Here is a 22,271-nt window from a genome sequence, read left to right on the forward strand (position 1 = left end):
ATGGTTTCACTCAGAACAGTGGCAAGAGAGAAACGGCTTTCAGTATGGTGTATTCCATGTTTTCCATTCCCCCTATTAATGTTTCCATTTTTTTTTAACTCTTTTTGACTCTGTTAATTTAGAATAAGTGAATGAATACTTTGGGCTTTCAAGAAATTTTTTTTCTCCATTTCTGATCTAAAATCAGTTCATCTATTCTTTAAAAAGTATTTATTGCCTATACCATGTCTTAGGTGTTTGAGAAAGTAATTTAAATAGCTTCACTTTATTGTGTATGTAAACAACAGATTGTAAGTTCTTCAAGCTATTCAGCTTGGTATATAAAGAGGGGTTTTCACCAAACAATAAATAGAATTATGTGGGTCATGTCAGTATTCCTATTCATTACACTGGCTCTGGAGCGACAGGGTCTGGGTTCCTATTTTGGGTCTTGTTTGCCATCTGTTTGATCTTGGGGAAGTCATTTCATCTGTGCTTTCGTTTTCTCATCTCTAAGATGAGAATGGTAACAGTACCTTTGCCTCCTGAGGTAGTTGTGAGGATTAAGTAGAAAAATTGAGGTAAAGTGCTTAGAATGTTGCCCGGATCACAGTAAATGCAATCTTAGATCTATCGCAGGAGATGCATCCTTAAAAACTCGATGTCAAGTTCCTTACTTGGAAGCGGCTGAAAACATCCATAGGCTTCATTTCTATGCTCAGCTGTGAGGTTCCTGGTGGCCCAGAGTTTGTCTCCGCTGCCTGCCAGCACCCACGGTTCCACATCCTCAGTGCTCTGCATAGAAGCATCATTTAGAAGAATGGTTGTGTCCACATTCCTTTGAGAGAAAGTTCTTTGGTGCAAAATAGTACAAATCCAACTGCTCCCCAGAAGAAGATTCATCTGGTTTTCAGGTTAAGAGAGCAGCCTCCTCTGGGCCTTCCCCAGTGAGGGATGAAGACAGGTGGCTCTTCTTGTAATGTGGCCTCACTGATGCACAGTCTACTTTCTGCTTTCTCTTCCAAGGAAAGCTTCCCATTCCCATGTTGATTTGGCCTCTTACATAAGCTCACATTAGATTTCCTAGGGATACACTCAGATCTCTCAGAAGCTGTGAAGTTGCTCCTGAGTCTCATGTGTTTAGAATTCCCACAGCCTCTCTTGTGGAAAACCATGGAGTGACAGGGTGAAGCCACAGAAAACACACACATGTGCACACTCACATATGGAATGTGCCCCACGGGAGATGTGCCCTCCTGACCTCTCAGCTACCTTCTTTGGTGATGGATGGTTTGTCCCCTGGCTCCTGGACCTCCTCCGTCCCCTTAGAGCCACATGATTCAGGGTTCATGTGGATGACTTGGCCACAGCCCAACATACACAACCCATTGCCCTCTGCTATTCCTCCTTCGCCCCCATCTGGGTCTTGCTCTTCCAGAAACCATTCCAGGTCCAAGCTCTGAAGCTGTCCCATCCCATTGCTGAAAACAACCTCCAATGCCTCCCACTCACCCACCTTCTTAATCTCAGTGCACCCTCTTCCACCTCCTAAAGACTCTGAGGCCCTAGACTGCATGATCTTTTCCCACTGCACCAGCTTCTTTCTGGCTTTGGCTCCTTCCCTAGCAGCCAAGAAAGCTCAGCCCATCCTGAAGCCATTCTATCCTCCCTTGAGGGGGAAGGCAAGGTTGATCTTGCTGCTCTGCCTTCCAGAAACTCTGCAGAACAAGACCTGATCTTAACCCAGTCTCGCCACTTCACCTCTCTGCACCGACTGACTCTTCACCCCTGATGGGGAACAGCCCATAGCCGCATGGCCTTGTGGATCCAGTGGCCCTGCTCCGGTCTCAAGGAGGTGCTCAGTCATGCCCAGTGATTCTACAGGGGGCTCAGCCTTCTCTCACCAGTGCTCTCAGCAGCTGAGCATCACGTTCATTGCTCTCCTCTGAGTCTTTTCCCACACTGTGCCTCCGTTGTCTAAGCAGATGGCCACACTACCTACTTACTTGGAAACGAGGCATCTTTCCAAAGGAAGCCTCTCAATGTCTCATTCTCTCAGAGTAGAATCTACAGATGCCTCCAGCTGTGCCCACCTCCTTTCAGAACACGGGGTCCCTCTTGTGCCAGGCAAAGCCCTTCCTGGGTGCCGGGCTCTCTTCTCTTCAGTCCCAAGGACATTGAGCTACCTCTTCCCATCTCTGGATTTTCATTCTTTCTTCTGATTTCTTCTGGGTCTTTCTTTTCAGCATTCACCCATGCCTAATACTAGTATTAAAGCAAACAAACAAAAACTTTCTCGATTCCACACCTCTCTCTGGCTTCTACCCTCATTTAACTGTGTCCTTTGTCAGCTAAGATTTGTGAACTCACCTCTGATCCCCCTTCTGCCTATCCCAGCCATTCTCAACTCACTGCAATCTCTTATCCATCCACATTACTCCCACACTGCCAAGTCCAGGGAGTGACTGTTGGTTTAACTTCACCTAACCCTTGACAGGACATCTGGCACTGCTGGCCACTTGCGCCTCCTAGGAGTTCCTCCTCCTCATGTGCCTGATCCCGCTCTCTTCTTTTCCGGCCACACTCCTCTCCCTCCCCTTCCTGTTTCTCCATCCTGTTCCCCAAATTGCTGCTCCTCTCACCAAGGCATTTCCCTACAGACACTGGTTTTAATCACCAGATGTAAATCTCCAGTGTCAACCTCTAGCCTGAGTTCCAGACCCTTAAATCTGGCTGCATACTGGCCATATCCACTTGGATTCCCCAGAAACTCTGCAAAAAGAAATCGTTCAAAAGGAGCCTGTGACCTTTCTCTCCCTTACCCCTCTTCTAAGATCCAGTGTTTTGGCAACTGATGGCGCATATGCCAATCAGCCTCTGTGAATAAAACCTGAGGGCCTCTTGCTCCTTCTCCCCCACCCATTCACCCTACCTCCATCCAGTTGATCACCATATCTTGTGATTCATCCTTTTTAATTCTAGCAGCTTCCCAGCAGTCTTAATGCAGGCCTAATCACTGGCCTGGGTTATTGTAACATTTCCCACTTTTTCATCCTCACTCTCCTTGATGCTTCCAGGCTACCAAATATCTCTCTTCAGTATTAAGTTGATCAGCCACATTCAGGGATCCTTCTGAGGCTCCCCGAGCATTCAGGTTGGTCTCCTTCCCAAGCTCCGCCCACAGGATCCTTTTCCTTACTGCTACGCCTTAACAAACAGCTTTTGTTCTCGCCACACCAGATTTCATACGATTTCTTTAAAAATGACATGACTTCATACGTTACTAGGTCTAGGCATTTGCCTCCCTCGGGGCCCCATCCTAATTCCTGCTCTTCCTTGAAATTCTTCTCCCCCACGGACTTTGCTGGTCCTAAGTGTAATTAACCTCCCCTGTTAGCTCTCACATACATTTCTCTCCTGGCACTTTTAGGCTATAATTGCTTATTTCCCTGGCTATCTCCTCTTCCTCAGGTGGAAAGTAGGGAATTGTTATATTCCAGTATATTCCAGGGCTCCACAAACCTTTTCTGTAAAGGGCTAGATAGTAAATCTTTCAGGCCGTGCTAGCCTTTCATTCACTGTCATAACTTCTCATCAACAGCACATAAATAAACGGATATGGCTGCCTCCCAGTACAACTTTATCCAAGGGCACCAAAGTTTAAATTTGCTACAATTTCCACATGTCATGAAACGAAAATTTTTAAATGTATTCAACCATTTAAAAATGTCAAAGCCATTCTTAGATCCCAGGCTGTACAAAAACAGGCGGTGGGCTGGATCTGGCCCTCGGGCTGCAATTTGCCAAGCCTTGTTCTATTTCTATCTCCGTCCTGTACTTCCGGTTCAGCACACGGTAAACATGCAATGAATGTTGGCTCAACAGATGACAAATGCAGCTTTGGCTAGACTTGCCCAATTGAAAGAGACAACTGAAAGTGTCACACTATCTCCTATGGAGGAGACGAAAGTCAACAATAACAGATTTGGTCTGCTGCTCTGCAATGAGGTTACGGTTTCTCCAGAGGAACTTGAATCGTACAAAGTCAAATAAGAGCAAAGTGTTAGGCGGGGGTGTGTTCCCTGCTTGAGGAGACCTTAAAGGGTTAACTAGCCTGGAAAGACCATTCCATGCACAGCAGCGAGGGGCAAGTAGCAAAAACAAGTTCCCTACTATGTTATTTCCCAGGATTTTAAAGGCAATGGTATCACTCATAACCAACCATGATAATAATCTTTAGAGACATCGGTAAACATCAGTATGATTAAGGCATAGAAAAACCCATAATTTGTACCTCCAGAGAACAGAAAAAATAGTGGCCTACTTCTCAAAGCATATAAAGGATAAGCTTTGTTTCTCCTCTGACTCTTTCACATTGTAAAGGGCTGATCTGCCTCGGCCTTCCAGGGGCTTTCCCAGTATGTGCTCAAAGCATGAAGGATCCGAGGCAGGGACTCCTGTTGGAGAATGCGCTGCTGCTGGTGTTTCAGGCTCATCACGTTGAATCAGACTCTTTCTAAATGAAGCCGAGGCATTTCCTGGGGCGCGAAGCATGCTAAGATAGTCTGAAGCCAGGAAATAATGATCTGTGCTTGTAAAGGAATTCTACTCAATTTAAGAAATGATTCCTAATGAGCTAGGAGAACATGAAAACCTGCAACAGTCCTGTCTGCATGAGTAACCAACACCCAGCACGGCCAATCTCACAGCCCAGGGCTCCTCCACTTGGGATGAAATTGGAAGGAAAACCCACAGGGGTTTGAGCAAGAGGAGAATGTTCCTGTCCTTCCTGCAGGAGCAGTTTCTCAAAGGTTTTCTTAGTAGTCAAACGGTGGTGCGAGGGAAGATGTAGTTCCCAGATCAAATTATAAAACAGGAAATGGAAGCATTTCCTGCACCTGCAGCAGAGGTGGCTGATATACATCTTCTGTCTGGAGGGAAAATTGTAGTGATGAGACGATTTCAAAAGGAAATACTAGGCTAATCAACTCTCCTGGTTATCAAGATAAATAGTGTTTAAGGTGAGCTTTATTCTTCACGTGCCATATGATTTATGCAGACATATCCACATTAATACTTCCCATGAAACTCGAAATGAGATAGACACAGCAACATCACCTCCTACAACCCCCTGCCTCCTTACCCAAAGTGTCAGCCTCAGCAGGTAAGCAGCCTTCAGCAACCCCACTCCATGCCTGAATGCTGGCCTGTCAACCTCCAAAGCTCGGCTATCCTCAGTGACCAAAGGAGCTCAGATTCCAGGCGTGGTGGTGGTGGTGGTGATTGGGTGGTAATTGAGTGGTTGGATCTGGGCTCCAAATGTCTTGTGATGAAAGTCTTTTGATCAAAATAGATGACACTTTTGAATGGGGTACAGCTGTTCTGCTTGCACAGCTCTGAGATGCATGGGGGTGCTGGTGGCTGGCAGCTATGGTCTCCACTTCCCATAGAGAAAGTATCTTCACTGTGCAAGTGGCCCAGAATCAGACCACACTGAATTCTGGTGGTCTTGGCTCTCCACAGGGAGAGCAGGAAAGAGCTTAGTCTACTCAGACATCCCCCAAACCACAAACGCCCTGAAGACTTTAGGGAACATTCTGATTGGTAGTTTTACATTCTTCACTTGAAACTATTTGATACATTTTATATTTATTCGTAAATATTTTACAGCTTAAGAAATTGCTACTTATCTACAATGATCCAAAGGCTACACATTTTGCAAGCCTTACCAACAGTTACTCTTTCAAGCACGCTCATCTATGATTGATGAACTTGTGGGCCAATGAAAGGCTTACGATTTGCCAAGCCTTGTTCACCGTATCACCATATCTTATGATATGGCTCTCCTGCAGTCTTCATCAAACTCGTTTTTTTTCTGCTGTAAATTATGACATATTTAAACTTCCAATGCTAATTTCTTTCTCTTTAATTTCAGTAAGTATGTTTTTAACCTAAAATAATTTAAGAAATCACTGTCAACTCCTGAATCATGCTGAAAGATACCAGAGGGCATGAAACATTTTTTAAAAAGAGATAGTCTAAAAGTCATGTATATTTTGTTTGGAATGGATTAGAATTTTTTTTAGCAGTAGATTTATTTTCTTAATTATGCTTTCCGTATGCTAGTTGGTTTATATTCATACAAAGCAAACTACAGGGAGGACGAAGATGACCTGGAAGCATCATATTAGGAGGAAACCATCCTAGTATTAAATAGACAAGTGGCCATCTTGCATGTGGGAAACTTATTTGTGATCACAGTGTTTAATTATCCTGAATTTCATTTTCAAAATTCTTTATCTTTATTCTTACATCACAGAGTTAATAAATGTATATTTTAAGTTTCATGTCAATAAAATGTTAGATTATATAATACTTGTAGCTGCTCTATCTGGAAAAAAAGTACCAAAGTGAAGCAATATCAAAGCAAGAGAAAAATATTACCCTCACTTTAAAAAATGTAAATATATGTCCAATACAGTCAATCTAAGACCACAAATTACCAATAATATATGGTATTTATTATTCTGAAGTTCTATAATAAAATGTGAACATATTCCCAACTGGTAACTCTAAGTAGTTTTCTTGTTTGTACCAAAGCAGCTCTAACCAGAGATATTATCAAATAGGGCAAACAGATTTTCAAAAAGACTATAATAATAACTGTAAGAATTTACATAGGTGAGGAACAGTGGCTCATGCCTATAATCCCACGACTTTGGGAGGCTGAGGCAGGAGGATCACTTGAGGTCAGGAGTTCAAGACCAGGCTGGCCAACATGGTGAAACCTCATCTCTAATAAAAATATAAAAATTAGCCGGGCATGGTAGTGTGTGCCTGTAATCCCAGCTACTCAGGAGGCTGAGGAAGGAGAATCTCTTGAATCCAGGAGATGAAGGTTACAGTGAGCCATAGTCACACCACTGCGCTCCAGCCTGGGTGATGGAGGAAGATTCTGGGTCAAAAAAAACAGTTTACATGGATTTAAAGAAAAACGATTTCATTTCAAAGTATAGGAAAATAAAAGTTTGTTGGAGAGCATGAAATTTCAGTAGAAGGAGGATTTTTATTTAATATTAACTGTAATTGGTACAAGAAGAAGATACTTTGATCTGATCCTCATTCTGGTATACTTCAGGTTATTTTTTAAAATTCCCTAATCTCTGTAGCTTTCTAAAGAAGGACAACATAAACAATTACATTATACTTTAATTCACTATTTCAAAAGAGCCCCAAGAGAAATATTTTTGATTCCTCATGGGTATGTATCAGGGATCAATCAGGGATCAGAGTGTGTGTGTGTGTGTGTGTGTGTGTGTGTGTGTGTGTGTATGTGTGTGTGTGTCTATATCTCCTCCATTGTACATGCTTGTGCTTTAATTTGAGAAATAAAATAATATGAACCATAGGCAATAACAGGATCAGTACTTTAGCCACAGAGAGGACTATTTTTCTTGAAGCAATTTCAGGGAGCACTTTCTACACTAAAAAGAGACAGACTGAGAAAAAAATCCCCTCAGCATTAAAAGTATCATAGATTTTTTTTAAAAGTGACCCAAGGACTCCTAAAGTATGCTGGAGAGTGCAGGGTTTTTGAGAGGCAATGATCTCTGATCCTGATCAGTTCTTAGTATTTACAGATTAGAACTCATCTATGTCCCTGCATGTGGCACCCCTGGAATCCCAAAAGACAAAAGGTAGGATGTGCAGCACATTGGCATGACCTAGTAGAGCCATTTCTCTCTTTTATTTTTAAGATAAAATTGTCCCACAAACTCAAATGGCTATGGAATTAATTTTAAGAAAATTACTAAAATGATGTAAAAACACTAATTAAAATGTCAAACAAGTAATGATATACGTAGTTGGCATGGTATGAGGAAACAGGACCTCACCTCACATGTATTAGGGGCGTACAAATCGATAATGCCTTTTGAGGTGGCAATATAAAAGGACTTATCAAGATTTAACATATGATTATTACTTAACCCAGATTCCCACTTCTCAGAATGGTGCTAACAGAAATATTCACATAAACTGATGTCCTTTACAGAATGGTCCCTAATGGCAAAAATTGGTAACAACCTAAAAGGTTAAATACATTGTTGTACATCTGTTATAACAGGCAAAGATCTCTAGATTATATCATTGAGTAATAAAAGACTATTTTCTCAACACCATGTACCGTATGATCTCATAAATAAATTGCAGAAGTATCCATATACCTATACCCATGTAAACCTAATGAAAAATACGGAAGATAAACATCAAAATGCAAAGAAGGGACATTTCTGCAAAGGAAGTAACAGAGAAGAATTGGGAGTGTGAGTTAACTGGTCTTTTTTTAACTTTATAGATTTCACAATTATAAACACAAATTGTACTTGTGTGTGCATATTATGGGGACAATTAAGAAAAATTTTAAAAGACCAAAAGCAATCCACGTTTTTAAATGTTGTAAACATAACTAGCTTCTTCCCATAGTATTTGAGGGAAGATTAAAACATTTCCAGACTTGGCTTTGCCATTAACTTACAGTGTTGATTAGACCTGGCACAAGCACTACTATCTCTATTTTGTAAATATCACTGATGATTACAGAGTTTTGGTTGCTGCTTCTATTAAGAAGAACTTGAACTCACCTCATCTGGTCTTATCAGATGCTAAAATGACTTGGGACTGCCCTCACTTTTTAGATGTAAGTTAATAAAATCAACCCTGTCATCACAGGGCCCTCTTCTAGTCCCTCAAACTTTTACTCATTAATAAACATATTCTTCTCATGACGCTAGCTTCCCTTGAATCAAAGGGTCAATAGAAATGATGGTCTTCTATTTTTTTCTCAATGTGCCCAGGGTGGAGTGAAGAAGCAAATCCTCTGCCCAAGGCTTCTGTCGGGCAGGTGCTCTTCATTTCTGGGTTTGCTCATCTTCCTTTGTCCACTGTGGAAATCTCTTTTAGCAGGGAGCCAACAGGAGCTTCCTTGGCTGTTACTTCTCTCTAAATTACTGCCACTGGCTACAACATCTTAGTGACTTAAATCCTTTCTATTAGTTTTCCTGGTGTACAATCATGCCATCTATTTAAACATGTAGAAGTGCTCCCCAAATATAATCTCTTTACATTCCAGTTTCCTTAAAACAGATGTGAATTTTATAATAACTACGGACTGAAAATTAAATTCACACTGGATCCAGAGAAGTATTCTTAAAAAGTCCAGTAACAAAAAGAGTCATTTGTCAAACATGTCTCTCCTTTATCTCCGTCCGACTCTTGGCTCACTTTAACACCCTTCTCTTAATTCTCAAACTCATTTTCACTTTATTCGCCTCTCTTGGAAAAGAATTCCTTTATCATTTAGCAAATGCAACCCGTTTATACAAGCAAAGGGAAACCTGTTATTCAAGCTCTTACACACTTACCATTCCACTATCCAGAATCTCTGTCTAATATAGTAGTCACTAGCCACATGTGGTTATTTAAATTAAATTGAAAATTAACTTCTCATTCTCACCAGCCATACTTCAAGTGCTCAATAGCCAAATTTAGCTAGTGTCAATGGAACTGGATGCCACGGATATAGAATATTTTCATCCTTGTAGAAAGTTATTTTGAACAGTCCTGATTTAGACATTTCAACTATAATAGTGGTTAGATCCTTGAGAGAACTCAAAACATTAATAGCAAGAAAAAAACTAATTTTGGGGAAAGAAGAAAATGTATTCATTATGAATGAAAGCAACAAACAAATGTACCGTGCCTAGGAATAAGTAAATAAATCTCCCCAAGTAAATAAACGTTCTCCAAATCGTAACTTCTATTTAACAATGCAACTCTTCCTACGCATTATATAGACTGGCTGGATGATAACGCTTTTGCATTCTGGAAAAATCTTCTATGGATTTTCAGAATTATTTTTTCACATAGTATTTATGAAACTGCCAATCTGTTTTTTCTACTTAGGTAGAATCAAGTTTGGAAAGCTTGGACAGACAGGGAAGAGGGATGTTGCCAATTATATTAATAACCCTTTGAATGGGAAGCCAATCTTCCCATGGCAAGAAGGGGGCCAGCTTCTATTTGCCAAGCTATCTGTTCATCTGTTCATCTGCTTGGCTATCACTTCCCCAGGAAACGGGCCTGAAACCTTCCCCTCCCTACACACAGCAGCACAGAGTTCGTCTCTCCTGGGGTGGTCCAACTACTCCTTCCTGTGCAGCCTTCCCCAACTGTGCACATCCTACTGTATTCTAATCACTTACTTACCTGCCTGTCCTCCCCATGAGCTCCTTGGGGGAAGAAAAGTGGTTCACTCTTATTTGTACTCCCAGAACCTAATACTGTTCAACACATAGAAGTTCTCAAGAAATATTTATTAAACTGAGCTAAGGAAATGGGACTCAGAGTTGTAAACCTGCTTTTCACACTAACTCTGCCTCTAAGTCTTCCAGTCAGGAGTATTTAAGGTACAGTCAATGCAATCTTTGTTACTGTCTGCGTTTAATTTGCAGACATTTGAATTAATTTGAAATATTAGCAGGAGCTCTTACTGGCTGCAATCCAATTGGCTATTGGTAGCCTACGAGTATTTTGCTTTCTTTATTATAATAGTTTCTTAATTTCTTGGGGAAAAAATTAAGATATTCTCTGGGCCAGAACAGACTAATTAGTGAAACTGCCAACTAAAATAAACAATGTTCAGTCTGAATTCTTTAATATTTTTCAAAATATGCAAATAGATCACAGAATGATAAAAGTAGGACTTGATGAGCTAAAACAAACACATTGAAAAATACTGTCAATATTTAAGACTCAGATAAAATTCTCACTCTCCAAAGTGTCTCCAGAAAAATGGCAACTGTTTTTGTTTCTAAGAAATTTGACTTTATAAAACGGGCAAATGCTCAAATTTCAAAAGAGAAGCTTGAAATTGTCATATATTACTGAAAGATTATTTGTTCATATGTCTGTGCTCTTGAAACCAGAATTGTAATAATCTTGATTAAAATACTAACATTAGCAATCAAAGTTTAAGATATAATAACTCAGCACGAAATGCAAATTGTGAAATTTAAAAAACATCATGTCCTAACCAGGAAATGCATGATATTTTTTTGAGAGTTTATATTGATGGCAAGAAAGTCAACTGGACTTTTGCCCTTCCAGGTTGCATTGGGAGCTAACTGGCTCTTATTTTGCACCTCCCCTTTTAATATCAATGGAACACCTCATTTTATAACATTCATGCTGAAAGAGAATAAACACTATCTTTGAATGTGTTAAGGGATTCAAACTGTGGATCAATTTTGTGATTCTTCTTTACTTAGAGCAATGTCCTAGAGATTATATTTGAATAAAGATTTAGAACTTCCAAATGCTTTCATACGCATTATCACATTTCATGCAAATTGTTCATATACATGATTAGCTCAATTATTCAGGCAACATCTATTCAGTTTATATATTATTCAAAACATTTCACTCTTTTATTTTTTTATTTCTGGCCTGAAATTTTATCATTTTCTTTCCTATTAGACTTATACTAGTGAGAAAGGAGGAACGAAAAGAGTTAAAAAAAATCAAAATTAAAAAAATCAAAAAAAAATAAAATAAAATAAAAAACATGGTGATCGTGTTTTAAACATTTATAAAGTTCTTTTAGGAAAAAATGTCTGAAGATATTAAAATTGCTAGTCAAATTGAAGCTCTAGTAAGTAGAGATATTAAATTTAAGTGATCTCAAAGTTATTCAATGTTTCCAACTTAATCAAATATACTTAATCTACAACTGCTAATTAATAACACAATTGTTTTATAATCATCATTTCCTTTATTTAGACTTGCATGGTTGGAATTATCCTTTGCATTTTTACAGGTGAGAGAACAGAAGTGTGGAGGGATGAAGGTGACCTGCCCAAGCAGAGGCCAGAATTAGTTACCAAGTGTCTTGATCCCAAGCTTAGCATCCATTCACTGAAGCCGGTCGTCCTCAAGCTTCAGCATGCATTAGAACCTCAGAGGAACTGTAAAACCAAGAAGGCTGGGCCCCACCCCTGAAGTTTCTAATTCAGTGGGTCTGGGTGGAGCCTGTGCATTTCTACCTCATCAGAGCAGGAAAATGCTCCCAATGACGTGGAGCCCCTCTACAGCCACCCACACCGCTCTACCCCTTGACAGCTGGTCACCATTGCGACGCCTATGCACCTCACACATTCCACATAAAGGCTGCATGATTGGCTTTCGTTTTCTCCCAGTACTAGGGAAACAACAGATGGGTCAAATGAAACACAGAAGTAGCCTTTTTGTAGGGTTTATTTTAGCTAAAATGTTTGACACTTTTTTTCTTCTAAGCCACTGAATTTATTAAGTAAAATAAAGAGACACAGGCCAGCAAGGAAAACTGTCCCCAGGTCCCTAACCTTCCAAGGGGCCCTTTCTGCCCTCAGAGAATCTGTATAAGCATCATGATGAAAGACATCCCGGCGTCTGTCCTCTCTCCAAATGCACAATACAGTACTGCCATTTGCATTAGGCCAGTGCTTCCCCAGCCTTGTAAAGGGCAACTGGTTTGCTCTTATTCCTTAGAAATAACTGACTATCCTTGTATCACTCACTCCAAATAATTTCAACTCTTCCTCCTTTCTTTTTGTTGCACAACATCTCACTTTAAATGGGCATTATCCTTCTTGGGGAAACGGAAAACCCCCATGCCGGTTTCTAGGCCAGGTAGAGACCAACTTTGGGGTCTCTCAGTTGGAGGGTGGAGAGCCTGTCTTCTGCTGAGTGCTGCCGCCGCCTCCGAGGACAGCGGAGCTGGAACTTCGTCGCGCTGCATCCCCCGGCTCGGGATGCTGGGGCATCCTTTGGCAGTTGGTTGCACCCTGCACTAGAGAGAAGTCCAGGAATGATACATTCTTGGGCTGTTTTTCTCTACCCTGGAATTCATCCAGTTCATCCCAGAAACACTGACCTGCATACTGTGACAAAGTCTGATGGATAAACCCTTTCTGTTGATCTTGCGGCCTTTTTCTTTCATGTGGAAGTTGGAAGACAAGGTGAAAGGCACCAAAAGTTACCTGTTTTGGTGATAGGAGTGCTCTAGTTGGTTCTCAGAACATGGGCCCTCATTTAAAGCTGTGGCTGTGATCCTCGGCTGTCTGTCGGCATTGAAGGGACCTGATGTTTTACGTTATTGGTGGAATCACAGCGTCTGTGGTTGCATTCTTCTTCACAATTAAGTTCCTCTTTGAGCTTGCTGCACGTGTAGTCAGCTTCCTCCAGAATGAGGACCGCGAGCGCCGAGGGGACCAGACTATTTATGACTACGTGCGGGGGAATTACCTGGATCCCCGGTCTTGCAAAGTCTCCTGGGATTGGAAGGATCCCTATGAGGTGGGCCACAGCATGGCCTTCCGAGTGCATTTATTCTATAAGAACGGGCAGCCTTTCCCTGCACATCGGCCTGTAGGACTAAGAGTTCACATCTCTCATGTCGAGCTAGCAGTGGAAATTCCAGTGACCCAGGAAGTCCTTCAGGAGCCCAATTCCAACATGGTAAAGGTGACCTTCACTGTGCGCAAGGCTGGGCGTTATGAAATCACAGTGAAGCTTGGTGGATTAAATGTGGCATATAGTCCCTACTACAAAATTTTTCAGCCTGGAGTGGTGGTTCCTTCTAAGACCAAAATTGTATGCCATTTTTCTACTCTTGTATTGACCTGTGGGCAGCCACACACCCTTCAAATAGTACCCCAAGATGAGTATGATAATCCCACCAACAATTCCATGTCCTTGAGAGATGAGCACAATTACACCTTGTCCATTCATGAACTTGGCCCTCAAGAAGAAGAGAGTGCTGGTGTCTCATTTGAGAAGTCAGTCAAAAAAACTCAAAACCTAGCAGAAGACAAGAAATAACTAAGATCAAAGCAGAATTGAAGGAGATAGAGACAAGAAAAACCCTACAAAAAATCAATAAATCCAGGAGCTGGTTTTTTGAAAAGATCAACAAAATAGACAGACCACTAGCCAGACTAATAAAAAAGAAAAGAGAGAATAACCAAATAGATGCAATAAAAAATGATAAAGGGGATATCACCACAGATTCCACAGAAATTCAAACCATCATCAGAGATTATTACAAGCAACTCTATGCAAATAAACTAGAAAACCGGGAAGAAATGGATAAATTCCTGGACAGTTGCCTCCTCCCAAGCCTAAACCAGGAGGAAGTTGAAACCCTGAATAGACCAATAACAAGGGCTGAAGTCGAGGCAGCAATTAAGAGCCTACCACCCAAAAAAAGCCCAGGTCCAGATGGGTTCACAGCCGAATTCTACCAGACATACAAAGAGGAACTGGTACCATTCCTACTGAAACTATTCCAAATAATCCAAAAAGAGGGAATCCTTCCTAAATCATTTTATGAGACCAACATCATCCTAATACCAAAAGCCAGCAGAGACTCAACAAGAAAAGAAAACTTCAGGCCAATATCCATGATGAACATAGATGCAAAAATCTTCAATAAAATACTGGCAAGCCGATTGCAACAGCACATCAAAAAGCTTATCCACCATGCTCAAGTAGGATTCATCCCGGGGATGCAAGGATGGTTCAATATACGCAAGTCTGTAAACGTAATTCACCACATAAACAGAACCAAAGACAAAAACCACATGATTATCTCAATTGATGCAGAGAAGGCCTTTGACAAAATTCAACAACCCTTTATGCTAAAAACTCTCAATAAACTAGGTATCGACAGAACGTATCTCAAAATAATAAAAGCTATTTACGACAAACCAACAGCCAATATCATACTGAACGGGCAAAAACTGGAAGCATTCCCTTTGAAATCTGGCACTAGACAAGGATGCCCTCTCTCACCACTCCTATTCAATATAGTACTGGAAGTTCTAGCCAGAGCAATCAGGCAAGAAAAGGAAATAAAGGGTATTCAATTAGGAAAGGAGGAGGTCAAATTGTCTCTATTTGCAGACAACATGATTGTATATCTAGAAGACCCCATCATCTCAGCCCAAAATCTCCTGAAACTGATAAGCAACTTCAGCAAAGTCTCAGGATACAAAATCAATGTGCAAAAATCACAAGCATTCCTATACACCAATAACAGACTTAAAGAGAGCCAAATCAAGAACAAACTGCCATTCACAATTGCTACAAAGAGAATAAAATATCTAGGAATACAACTAACAAGGAATGTAAAGGACCTCTTCAAGGAGAACTACAAACCACTGCTCAATGAAATAAGAGAGGACACAAACAGATGGAGAAACATTCCATGTTCATGGTTAGGAAGAATCAATATCGTGAAAATGGCCATACTGCCCAAAGTAATTTACAGATTCAACGCTATCCCCATCAAGCTACCAATGACCTTCTTCACAGAACTGGAAAAAACCACTTTAAACTTCATATGGAACCAAAAGAGAGCCTGCATAGCCAAGTCAATTCTAAGCAAAAAGAACAAAGCGGGAGGCATCACACTACCGGATATCAAGCTCTACTACAAGTCTACAGTAATCAAAACAGCATGGTACTGGTACCAAAACAGAGATATAGACCAATGGAACAGAACAGAGGTGTCGGAGGCAACACAACATATCTACAACCACCCGATCTTTGACAAACCCGACAAAAACAAGCAATGGGGAAAGGAATCCCTGTTCAATAAGTGGTGTTGGGAAAACTGGCTAGCCATATGCAGAAAGCAGAAACTGGACCCCTTCCTGACACCTTACACTAAAATTGACTCCAGATGGATTAAATACTTAAACATAAGACCTAACACCATAAAAACCCTAGAAGAAAACCTAGGCAAAACCATTCGGGACATAGGCGTAGGCAAGGACTTTATGACCAAAACACCAAAAGCATTGGCAACAAAAGCCAAAATAGACAAATGGGACCTAATCAAACTCCACAGCTTCTGCACGGCGAAAGAAACAGTCAATAGAGTGAATCGGCAACCAACAGAATGGGAAAAAATTTTTGCAGCCTACCCGTCTGACAAAGGGCTGATATCCAGAATTTACAACGAGCTAAAACAGATTTACAAGAAAAAAACAAACAAGCCCATTCAAAAATGGGTGAAGAATATGAACAGGTACTTTACAAAAGACATACATGAGGCCAACAAGCATATGAAAAAATGCTCATCATCACTGGTCATTAGAGAAATTCAAATCAAAACTACATTGAGATACCATCTCATGCCAGTTAGAATGGCGATCATTAAAAAATCTGGAGACAACAGATGCTGGAGAGGATGTGGAGAAATAGGAACACTTTTACACTGTTGGTGGGAGTGTAAATTAGTTCACCCATTGTGGAAAACAGTGTGGTGATTCCTCAAAGACCTAGAAATAGAAATTCCATTTGACCCAGCAATCCCATTACTGGTTATATAGCCAAAGGATTATAAATCGTTCTACTATAAGGACACATGCAGACGAATGTTCATTGCAGCACAGTTTACAATAGCAAAGACCTGGAACCAACCCAAATGCCCATCGATGATAGACTGGACAGGAAAAATGTGTCACATATACACCATGGAATATTATGCAGCCATCAAAAGTGATGAGTTTGTGTCCTTCGTAGGGACATGGATGAACCTGGAATCCATCATTCTCAGCAAACTGACACAAGAACACAAAATCAAACACCACATGTTCTCACTCATAGGTGGGTGCTGAACAATGAAAACACATGGACACAGGGAGGGGAGCACTATACACTGGGGTCTGTTGGGGGGGAGTGGGGGGACAGAGGTGGAGTGGGGAATTGGGGAGGGATAGCATGGGGAGAAATGCCAGATATAGGCGAAGGGGAGGAGGGCAGCAAATCACACTGCCACGTATGCACCTATGCAACAACCTTGCATGTTTTTCACATGTACCCCAAAACCTAAAATGCAATAAAAAAAAATGGGCATTATCCTGTTAATTTTTTTTTCAAACTACATGGGAATATAGATGCTGTGCTTTCCTAGAAAAGCAGCCCAATTGTGACCCGCAGGCAATCCATTAACTGGAGGACTGAGATAACTCAAACCACAACATTCTCTATTAGATCCAAATAGTGAAAACGTAATTGCTGAAAGAAATGGATTACTGACAGTGTGTTAACGTTGAAGGTCATGGTCTTACCTATGCACACTAGATCCATAAAACCATACATTCCATAGCAGATCTGAAAAAGGATGTCCTTCCTCTGCCACACTGCATAGGGGCTGAAGGCTGACCAGAGGAGCCAAGTCACACTGGCTATTAAGAACAGGGATCCTAGGATTACAGCAATCATCTGAACTTTCTCAACCAGTGTTATAGAAATGCTCTGCCACTAAAAGAAAAACAGAGGCATGTAAGAAAGGTGCTGTGTAGAATTAAAAAAGAAAAAAAACAATTTCGATCCTGTGTTTCTTTTCATCATGGTAGACCTTTTGAAACCTGAGCGGCCCCCAAATGAATTTTTTCATTTCATACAGGCTATAAAAAATAGACAAGCAGATAAAGATTAATGATTCGCCTTCACTTCATTATTTTCAGTAATTTACCATTCTGTAAGTTTAATCTAGTTGGATTCCAGATAATAGTACTGAGTGTGAATAGCTAAGAAATATTTAGTACCTGGAAATCACATTATTATCGTTCATGCATGCATGAAATTAAATACACTCTGACCATTTGGTGAGGACTTCTCTATCTGGTAATTCAGTTTGTCTTAATACCTTTGGCTACTGCAAAAAGAGGGAATTGTCTCTTGTTTTTGTAGGAAAAAAATGTAAAAAGCAAGTAAGTTATACAAGAACATCAGTGAAAAAGTCATTTAACATAACACACTAGAATAATCATAAGCGAAGTATAAGACTGTACATTATCTGTTATTGGTACATTCTGTATACTCAGATACTACTAACTTTTTATTATTTAATGGATAATCCACGAAGCATTTTTGTCAAGATTTAGAATTTGTACCTACATGAAGTATCTTTGAAGCTCACAAACATTTTCAGCACATACTCTTCAGTGGGGCAAATAATTTGGTGCCCTAAGTATCACTATTCAAAAGAATTTACAGTACAAATGACCAAAAATCCTTCAAGGCTGCTATTGACTGGAGAGGATTAATTAGTCATGTTCTCACTTTTGCATAATTGAAACAGAAACGAAACCAGAATTGTTATTAAGGTTTGCCAGTAAACCATGAAACTCAAAACAACCTGCCTAATCTCATTCTGTGTGGAAGAGCTCTGCTATTGCAGCATATGGCTCATCGGAAGAATTCTTAACCAGTTTTGTAAATCTTTTAAAAAGCAGGTGTAAGCAATTAGTGTCCATAGGATGAATCTGAAATTTCATCAAACTCTTTACTTACCTTTAGTCTGAACTTATGTGTTTCTGAATAGCAAGTTTATCACATTGACCCTCTCCCTCATTGTATATCTGTCACGCCCTCCCTCTCATACACACACCGTAAGTAAATAATTTTCATGTAACATTTTAAGTATGTATTTGACCTTTCATATTCATACTATTAAATTCTACATTTGTTAAACATTAAATACCAATGTACATTTGAAATATTTCATTCTCTAAAGTGATTTACCTTATTTTTCTTTTAAAAAACAGAGCCAAACCACAAAGTTTGGTGAAATCCTGTGAGAAAGAGATTTCTATTCACTTTAATATAAAGATTAATTCAGTGAGAAATGGTTTGTGTTTTTACAATTATGAATGAATAATAATTAAACAAGTTCATAAGTGGGAATTGAACAATGAGAACACATGGACACAGGGAGGGGAACATCACACATTGGGGCCTGTCGGGGGTGGGGGGACAAGGGGAAAGAGAGCATTAGGACAAATGCCTAATGCATGTGGGGCTTAAAACCTAGATGACAGGTTGATGGGTGCAGCAAACCACCATGGCACATGTATACCTATGTAACAAACCTGCATGTTGGGCACCTGTATCCCAGAACTTAAAGTAAAATAACATAAAATAAAAAATAATTAAACTAGTTGATATTATGTTGCCATTACAAATGAATCAAGGTTGTATTCCAAGATGTGTTTGAAGTTGTTTTATTCCTTGTTCCCTGACATAATTTTAAGTACATTTATTCCAAACTGCCAGGCCTTTGTATTTTTAATCATTTCAAATTTGGTGTCACCAAACAGACATCAAGTGTCAGTATCTCTTGTATTTGTTCAGTTTTGATGCTCATTAAAACTTGTTTTGAATGCAACATGGTGAGAAAAGAAAATAGCTATCATCTATACTAAATGGGTGCTACCATATCTATATACATTACCTTACCCTTTAGCAATTTATTAATCACAGCAGATAGATGAAAACAAAGCAAACTTTTAAGTCCATGAGGCAAAGATGTTCAGTTGTGTGTGTGTATGTGCATGTGTTTGATTTTTACGTGGTGGGCTGCATGTTCGAAATATGTATGCCTAAATTGGAGGAGTCCTAGGTAATCAAATGTGAGTAAGGAGGATTCACCAGGAAGAGACTTTACTAATACTTATTTTCGGTTTGCCAATAATTATACGATGTAATCTTAGGGGAGTTAAATTTGAATAGCTCAAAACTGCATAATGAATTATATTTGGCTTCAATTAGACCTACTAATTAATTGATCCAAGCCTACTTGCATGATAATTCAACATGGTGGCTGTAGACCGTCACGTAGTGTGTTAGGCCCTACTGAATGCTTGGATTTGGGAGGATGGAAGTGGTTGTTGGATGCATTGGCTGAGGTGCTTCCTGGGACCCAGTAAATCAAGTGGCCATACACTCACCCTGAGGTGCTGGGCTCTTCCATTTTCTGTACAGCATGCTTCTGACACATGAGGTGTGCCTGCTCCTAGGTGAGGAGGGTGAATGAAGGGAGAGGCTCACCAGAAGCAAGAAACATGGACGCTTCACACTCCTTTTGGTGACAGCGAATTTACATTTGTGTACAGTTCAAATGCTTGGCAGTTTGGAATAAGCGTGCTTAAGATTACATCTAGGGGCAAGGGAAAAAAGAGCAATCCCAGATTATAGTACACTGGGAAGCTTAACTATTCACTATCATCATAGAAATTATTTTTGTTATAAATATAAGGAGTAATTTGGGATTTTTGAAGATTATTTTTTAAAAAAGGATAAATTATACAAAATCTATGGTGAGCTCCCTGAAATTCTGGGGGTTTTTCTATCACTCTGCTAATAATGCAAATATGTAAATGTACTTAAAAGTAAACAGATGTTCCTCAAATACTGATGAACCTTAAAATTAACATCATTTTTGAATAGTTAACGAGGACATACCATTACTGAAACCAAAATTACTAAATTCAATTATAAACACAGGAATTTTCCTTTGAAGACAGCTGTTCTCTTGGTAATTTCTTTCTTTGCCTACTATATATGGTGCTTTCTTATATCTACCATTGTGTGCAAAAAGGGGAGCTGCTCTCATTCTTCCACTAGAAGAAAGAATTTTGCCATCAACCAGCAGAAATATTCACCCAGTGTCCTTGCCCTTGGAGGGAGGGCATCATCTAATGGGCTCAGCCTGAAGGAGCCGTGTTAATGGGCCATTTGCTTCGATGATAAAAGTAGAAAATAAGTCTCGTGAGACTTCTTTCTCTACCCCAATGTTACATCCAAAAGTTTTGGAAATAATCCAAAGGCCGGGATTTAAGTGCATGAGACTATTTTCAAAACCTTTGAACAAAATATTTCAGTAGATAAACACACTGTCTCCTCTAAACAGATACATAAGAGTGTGTGTGTTTGTGTGTATGTGTTTGTGTGTCCATGTGTATGTGTGTGTGTTCGTACGTGCAGGTGTGCTTCATTTAAGTGTGTGTGTTCGTGCGTATGTGTGTGTGTTCGTATGTGTGTGTTTCCTATTACTAGGAAAGTAATATAACAATATCCAGATTGGCTCTAAATAGTTGCTATTGTTTTCTTTCTTTCTTTCCATAATAGTTGAATATGTATGACTCTTTCATATTCCTGAAAAGCTGTTTACTTCTACGAAACAATTTCATCTACTGTTTCTGACAAAAGTGGGACCAGTTGGCATCTCTTTTGAAAGTTCACTCTCATTTAGTGCACTAGAAGAAATAATTTAATAAAATTTACTAAATTTTGTAATTTAGTAACAATAGCTTATATTTATATAGGACTGATACATGCTAGGCATTTTTCTAAGAGATAATATATGTATTAAGTCATTTAATTCCTACAACTCCACTATGAGGGAATTACTATTATTATCCCCATTTTACAGATAAGTACACTGAGAGAGAGAAGCTGAACAACTTGCTCAAGGTTCACATCTAGTCAGGACTGGAGCTGATGTACAACCCCAGGCAGTTTGGCTTCTAGGTTCATGCTTTTACCACTTATACCAGACCATGTAATAATTCCACTGAGAGTTTTCATAACAATTAATGGCCTACACATCACCTCTGCAGTGCCATGACAATTCTCCCGATGAAACTTCCCAGTCTGTCTTTTCTAGGCTACTGAAAGAGCTTTCCAGCTGAACTTGAAGCTGTGAGTCATTCCCTGCTCCTTGGAGTTAATTCCCCAGGGTTCATTCCTAATGAAAGGGGAGTTGCCCCTCTAAGCTTCAGCAAGGAGGGCTAAATGGTTCAGCACCTATCTTCAGAGTCTGGCAGAAGGATAAAAAAGGAATGGAGGGCAATTAAGAGGGCGATTAAGAGGAAGAGAGGAAAGGAACAGGGAAGGAAGGAAGAATGGAAGGAAGGAAGGAAGGAAGGAAGGAAGGAAGGAAGGAAGGAAGGAAGGAAGGAAAGGAGGGAGGGATACCCCTCCATTCAGCTTCATATGACTTGTTTTTATTCTCCTAAGTGTACTGTTTACTTTACACTCTTTCCTCAGCATGCAACGTCTCTCTCCTCTTTTCTCACCCGATCCATCTGTCCATACGTGGCAATAATGCGACCTCTTCTAAAAAGCGGTTCTCTCCTGCCCTTCCTCTCCTAAACAGGATCCCTCTAGCTGAGCCCCAACTGTCCACTATTTATACTTGTGGGGAGAGATGGCTTCTTTCCTTCACACTTGAATCCCAGATAGTCGTGTCCATCCCCGCTGTCCCTGGACTGCAGGTTTCCTGGTGGCGGAAGCTGAGTCTCATGCCTGCTCCTGTGCACCACACAGCTGAGTACACTCAGGAAATGCTGGAAATACACAGAACTCTGACTTTAGTTTCAACCGCCAATTCAATTGCCAGA

General features: G+C 40.2%; 2 protein-coding genes across 2 annotated transcripts in view; one reads left to right on the forward strand and one right to left on the reverse strand.

Annotated features, from left to right (window-relative positions):
* The window catches only part of MARCHF11 (membrane associated ring-CH-type finger 11), a 123,335-nt gene that overhangs the window by 11,366 nt on the left and 89,698 nt on the right, over positions 1-22,271 (reverse strand). Inside the window, exon 3 of the mRNA XM_012475319.3 lies at positions 17,154-17,346. Coding sequence (XP_012330742.3) covers positions 17,154-17,346 — 193 coding nt within the window. The remainder of the gene's footprint in view (positions 1-17,153; positions 17,347-22,271) is intronic.
* LOC135274746 (apoptosis-resistant E3 ubiquitin protein ligase 1-like) lies at positions 13,051-13,896 on the forward strand. Its single transcript, XM_064375739.1, has one exon. The coding sequence runs from the start codon at positions 13,159-13,161 to the stop codon at positions 13,894-13,896; it is 738 nt and encodes a 245-aa protein (XP_064231809.1). The 5' UTR covers positions 13,051-13,158.

Source organism: Aotus nancymaae, unplaced genomic scaffold, assembly GCF_030222135.1.
Source record: "Aotus nancymaae isolate 86718 unplaced genomic scaffold, 86718_ANA_hifiasm-v0.15.2.pri h1tg000014l, whole genome shotgun sequence".
NCBI classification, from domain to species: domain Eukaryota; kingdom Metazoa; phylum Chordata; class Mammalia; order Primates; family Aotidae; genus Aotus; species Aotus nancymaae.